We start from the raw sequence: 6,000 nt of genomic DNA, 5'->3' as shown, positions 1-6,000 counted from the left end.
CGCTCAAGAAATCTTCGGATGATGATGATGATGATGATGATGCTGGTGATGCTGCTGCTGATCCGCCCTCGGGTGGGGCAGTGGGGTGGGGTTGCAGGAGGAGTTGGAGGGAGGGCAGGGGAGGGAGGGGAGGGTCCTGGCCTCCGACTCCTGCCAGCTGGCCTTGGTCGCCGGTGTGTGTGTGTGTCCGTGTGTGTCCGTGTGTGTCCCCGTGTGAGGTTGTGGGGTCGCAGGCCCCGTCGCCCCCCTGGCCATGAGGAGGATCTTCTCCTGCTCCAGCTCGCAGGTGGCGGTAAGGCCGGGACGCGGGGGAGGGGGGGGGGGCCTGCCCCTCTCTTTCATTCATTCATTCAATCGTACTTATTGAGCGCTCACTATGTGCAGAGCACTGGACTAAGCGCTTGGGAAGGCCAAGTTGGCAACACAGAGAGGCGGGCCCTACACAACCTTCTTGGCACCCCCCCCCTTCCCTCCCCTCTGTGTGGCAGGGCAGGGCAGGGCCTGCCTTAGTGTCAGCTGTGGGCCAACTTCTCCCCCCCAACGCACACACACACACACACACACACACACACACACACACACACACACACAGCTCTCCCCCAACACACAAACGCAGACACACAATTCTCCCCCAACACACACACACACACACACAATTTTCCCCCAACGCATATGCACACACACACACACACATACAGAGTTCTCCCCATCACACTCACATATACATACACAACTCTCCCCAACACACAAACGCAGACACACAATTCTCCCCCAACGCATACGCACACACACAGTTCTCTACCCAACGCACACGCACACACACACACAGAGTTCTCCCCATCACACACACATACACACACACAACTCTCCCCTAACACACAAACGCAGACACACAATTCTCCCCAACACACTCACACAATTTTCCCCCAACGCATATGCACACACACACAGTTCTCTCCCCAACGCACACGCACGCGCACACACACACACGCACAGAGTTCTCCCCATCACGCACACATATACACACACAACTCTCCCCCAACACACAAACGCAGACACCCAATTCTCCCCCAAAACACACACACACACAATTTTTCCCCAACTCATGCACGCACGCACGCACAATTCTCTCCCCAACACATACACACACAGTTCTCCCCAACACACACACACGCAGACACACAGAGTTCTCCTCATCACACACACATATATACACACACACAACTCTCCCCAACACACAAACGCAGACACACAGTTCTCCCCCAACACACACACACAATTTTTCCCCAACACACACGCACACACACAATTCTCTCCTCAACACATACACACACAATTCTCCCCCAGCACGCACACACACACACACGCATACATAATCCTTCCCCAACACACACACACATACATAATTCTTCCCCAACACACACGCTTCTGTCCATATGTGTAATTTCTTTATTTCTATTAATGTCTGTCTCTCCCCTCTGGACTGTAAGCTCCTTGGGGGCAGGGAATGTTTCCTTTTATTGTTGCATCTTCCTCTCCCGAGTGCTTAGTAGAGTGCTTTGCACACAGTAAGCGCTCAAATAAGATTGAATGGACACACACTACACACACACACACACACACACACACTCACTCTCTCTCTCGCCCCCTCCCTCCCATAAACATGTCCCTCCACCGGTTGATCCAGTTGTGTGTTGCGTGTTTGTGGGTGTCCCCATGGTAGCCTCCCTCTTCCCTCTCTCCCTCCAATCTTGGGGAGGCCAGCTTTAAAAGTGGGTATTTGTGAGGCGCTTACTACGTGCCGGGCATTGGACTAAGCGCCGGGGGAGGGACAAGCAAATCGGTCTCAATCCCCATTGTACAGACGGGGGGAACTGAGGGACAGAGAATAATAATAATGATGGCGTTTAGTAAGCGCTTACTATGTGCCAAGCACTGTTCTAAGCGCTGGGGAGGTAACAAGGTGATCCGGTTGTCCCACGGGGGGGCTCACGGTCTTCATCCCCATTTTACAGATGGGATAACTGAGGGACAGTGAATAATAATAATATTGATGACATTTTTTAAACGCTTACTATGTGCAAAACACTGTTCTAAGCGCTGGGGAGGCAACAAGGTGATCCGGTTGTCCCACGGGGGGCTCACAGTCTTCATCCCCGTTTTACAGATGGGGTAACTGAGGGACAGAGAATAATAATAATATTGATGACATTTATTAAACGCTTACTCTGTGCAAAGCACTGTTCTAAGCGCTGGGGAGGTTACAAGGTGATCAGGTTGTCCCACGGGGGGGCTCACAGTCTTCATCCCCGTTTTACAGATGAGGGAACTGAGGCCCAGAGAATAATAATAATAATAATGATGATGATGGCATTTATTAAGCACTTACTATGTGCCAAGCACTGTTCTAAGCACTGGGGAAGTAACAAGATGATCAGGTTGTCCCACGGGGGGCTCACAGTCTTCATCCCCATTTTACAGATGAGGGAACTGAGGCCCAGAGAATAATAATAATAATAATAATATTGATGGCATTTATTAAGCGCTTACTATGTGCAAAGCACTGTTCTAAGCACTGGGGAGGTTACAGGGTGATCAGGTTGTCCCGTGGGGGGCTCACGATCGTCATCCCCATTTTCCAGATGAGGTCACTGAGGCCCAGAGAAGTGAAGTGACTTGCCCAAAGTCACCCAGCTGACAATTGGTGGAGCCAGGATTAGAATCCATGGACCTCTGACTCCAAAGCCCGGGCTCTTTCCACTGAGCCACGCTGCTTCTCTGAGGGAACTGAGGCCCAGAGAAGTGAAGTGACTTGCTCAAGGTCACACAGCAGACGAGTGGCGGAGCCGGGATTAGAACCCAGGACCTTCTGACCCCCCCGGGCCCGGGCTCTGGCCACACTGTAAAGGATTTGGGGTCCCCTGGGAGAGGTGAAAGACAGTGACGGGGGCTGGGGGAGGTAGTTTGGAGCCCCTGTCCCAGGGGACATGGGGAGAGCAACTTTTTGAGTGCTTACTATGTACAGAGCACTGTAATAATAATAATAATAATAATAATAATAATGGTATTTGTTAAGCGCTTACTATGTGCCAAGCACTGTTCTAAGCGCTGGAGGGGGATACAAGGTGATGAGGTTGTCCCCTGGGGGGCTCATAGTCTTCATCCCCATTTGACAGATGAGGGAACTGAGGCCCAGAGAAGCAAAGTGACTTGCCCCAAGCCACACAGCTAAGAAGCGGTGGAGCCGGGATTAGAACCCATGACTATTTATTTATTTATTTTACTTGTACATATAATAATAATAATAATGATGGTATTTGTTAAGCGCTTACTATGTGCCAAGCACTGTTCTAAGCGCTGGAGGGGGATACAAGGTGATGAGGTTGTCCCCCGGGGGGCTCCCAGTCTTCATCCCCATTTGACAGATGAGGGAACTGAGGCCCAGAGAAGCAAAGTGACTTGCCCCAAGCCACACAGCTAAGAGGCGGCGGAGCCGGGATTAGAACCCATGACTTTATTTATTTATTTTGCTTGTACATATAATAATAATAATAATAATGATGGCATTTGTTAAGCACTTACTATGTGCAAAGCACTGTTCTAAGCGCTGGGGGGCTATAACGTGATCAGGTTGTCCCACGTGGGGCTCACAGTCAATCCCCATTTTACAGATGAGGTAACTGAGGCTCAGAGACGTTAAGCGACTTGCCCAAGGTCACACAGCAGACATGTCGCAGAGCCGGGATTCGAACCCATGACCTCTGACTCCAAAGCCCAGGCTCTTTCCACTGAGCCGTGCTGCATACATATCTATTCTATTTATTTTATTTTGTTAATCTGTTTTTTGTTCTCTGTCTCCCCCTTCTAGACTGTGAGTCCGCTGTTGGGTAGGGACCGTCTCTAGATGTGGACAACTTGGACTTCCCAAGCGCTTAGTACAGTGCTCTGCACACAGGAAGCGCTCAATAAATACGATTGATCGATTGACTAATTGATTGATTGACCTCTGACTCCCAAGGCCGGGCTCCTTCCACTGAGCCACGCTGCTTCTCAACGCTCTCTTACTTGCCCAAGAGTAATCCGCTCCGCAGGGTTTTAATGATAATTAAAATCAAAATGATAATGATAATGATAATTACGGCTTACTGGCTCCCTCCGGCTCCTCGCTGGGCCGGAGGGACGGGTAGTTAATAATTATGGTGCTTATTAAGCGCTTACTATGTGCCAAACGCTATTCTTAGCACTGCGGTAGGTACAGGTTTAATCAGGTTGGGCGCAGCCCCCGTCCCACGTGGGGCTCACAGTCTTAATCCCCATTTTACAGATGAGGGAACTGAGGCACGGAGAGGTGAAGTGATTTGCCGTAGGTCACACAGCAGGTATGGGGCAGAGCCGGAATTAGAACCCAGCTCCTTCTTACTCCCAGGCCCGCCTGGGCTCTATCCACTAAGCCACGCTGCTTCATTCATTCATTCATTTGGTCATGGGTTCGAATCTCGGCTCCGCCACTCCTCAGCTGTGTGACTCTGGGCGAGTCACTTCACTTCTCTGGGCCTCAGTTCCCTCATCTGGAAAATGGGGATGAAGACTGTGAGCCCCCCGTGGGACAACCTGATTACCTTGTACCCTCCCCAGTGCTTAGAACAGTGCTTTGCATATAGTAAGTGCTTAATAAATACCATTATTATTATTCGGTCGTATTTATCGAGCGCTTAACTGTGTGCAGAGCACTGTACTAAGCGCTGCCCTCCCCACAGTGAGCCCACTTCTAGTGGTGGTCCCCGCCAACCCCCGGGGCGGCGTGAAGCGGGGTTTGGGCCCTCGTGGACTCGGGTGTGGAAGCAGTGTGGCCTAGCGGGTAGAGCCCGGGACCTGAGTTCTAATCCCGACACCATCACTCCTCTGCTGTGGGACCTCGGGCGAGTCGCTTGACTTCTCTGGGCCTCCGTTCCCTCGTCCGGAAAATGGAGACTGAGACCGTGAGCCCCACGTGGGACGGGGACCGTGTCCGACCCGATCTGCTTGGCTCCACGCCGGCGCTTAGTACGGTGCTTGGCACGTAGTAAGCGCTTTAGAAATATCACAATTATTTTATTATTATCATCAGGGGGTCCAGGGGTAGGAGACCCCGGCCCCTCGGCTCCTCCCGTCAAACGACGTCGACGCTTCTGCCTGTTGTGTAGAGAAGCAGCGTGGCTCAGTGGAAAGAGCCCGGGCTTTGGAGTCAGAGGTCGTGGGTTCAAATCCCGGCTCCGCCGATTGTCAGCTGGGTGACTTTGGCCAAGTCGCTTCGCTTCTCCGGGCCTCGGTTACCCCATCTGTAAAATGGGGGTGAAGACTGGGAGCCCCACGTGGGACAACCTGATCATCTTGTCTCTACCCCAGCGCTTAGAACAGTGCTTGGCACATAGTGAGCGCTTAACAAATACCAACATCATTATTATTATTGTGTGCGGAGGTGGACGGTGGGAGAGAGGGAGGAGGAGGCCGGGAACCTGAAACTCTGGGGTTCCCCTCCCTGCGCTGGGGTTCGGGTGCCAGATGATTAGAAACCGGGGAGGGGACGGGAAGGGGAGAGGAAGCGGGGGAGAAGAGAGTGGCCCTGGGGTGGGAGAAATAATAATAATTAATAATAATAATAATAATAATAATGACATTTATTAAACGCTTACTATGTGCGAAGCACTGTTCTAAGCGTTGGGGAGGTTACAAGGTGATCAGGTTGCCCCATGGGGGGCTCCCAGTCTTCATCCCCATTTTCCAGATGAGGGAACTGAGGCCCAGAGAAGTGAAGTGACTTGCCCAAAGTCACCCAGCTGACAAGTGGCGGAAGCCGGGATTTGAACCCATGACCTCTGACTCCAAAGCCCGGGCTCTTTCCACTGAGCCACGCTGCGGGACTCCTGGGTCCGGCTCCCAGCCCCTCCTCAGGGCGGAGGATGTTTTCTCAAGGCGGGAGGGAGGGCCCTGCGGTGCCTCAGTTTATCCTCTTGGGCTGAG

The 6,000-nt window shown here is 52.1% G+C and overlaps 1 protein-coding gene across 1 annotated transcript in view; it reads left to right on the top strand.

Moving 5' to 3' along the window:
- Nucleotides 1–253: 253 nt before the first annotated feature.
- The window catches only part of ANKRD35 (ankyrin repeat domain 35), a 36,817-nt gene continuing 31,070 nt past the window's right edge, over nucleotides 254–6,000 (top strand). The window contains 1 exon segment of the mRNA XM_038768291.1: nucleotides 254–292. Within this exon segment, the coding sequence (XP_038624219.1) occupies nucleotides 254–292 (39 nt within the window).

The sequence above is a fragment of the Tachyglossus aculeatus genome, chromosome Y4 (genome assembly GCF_015852505.1).
Source record: "Tachyglossus aculeatus isolate mTacAcu1 chromosome Y4, mTacAcu1.pri, whole genome shotgun sequence".
Lineage (NCBI taxonomy): Eukaryota > Metazoa > Chordata > Mammalia > Monotremata > Tachyglossidae > Tachyglossus > Tachyglossus aculeatus.
Note: the sequence above shows the minus strand (reverse complement) of the source record. Positions and strands in the feature narration are given on the sequence as shown.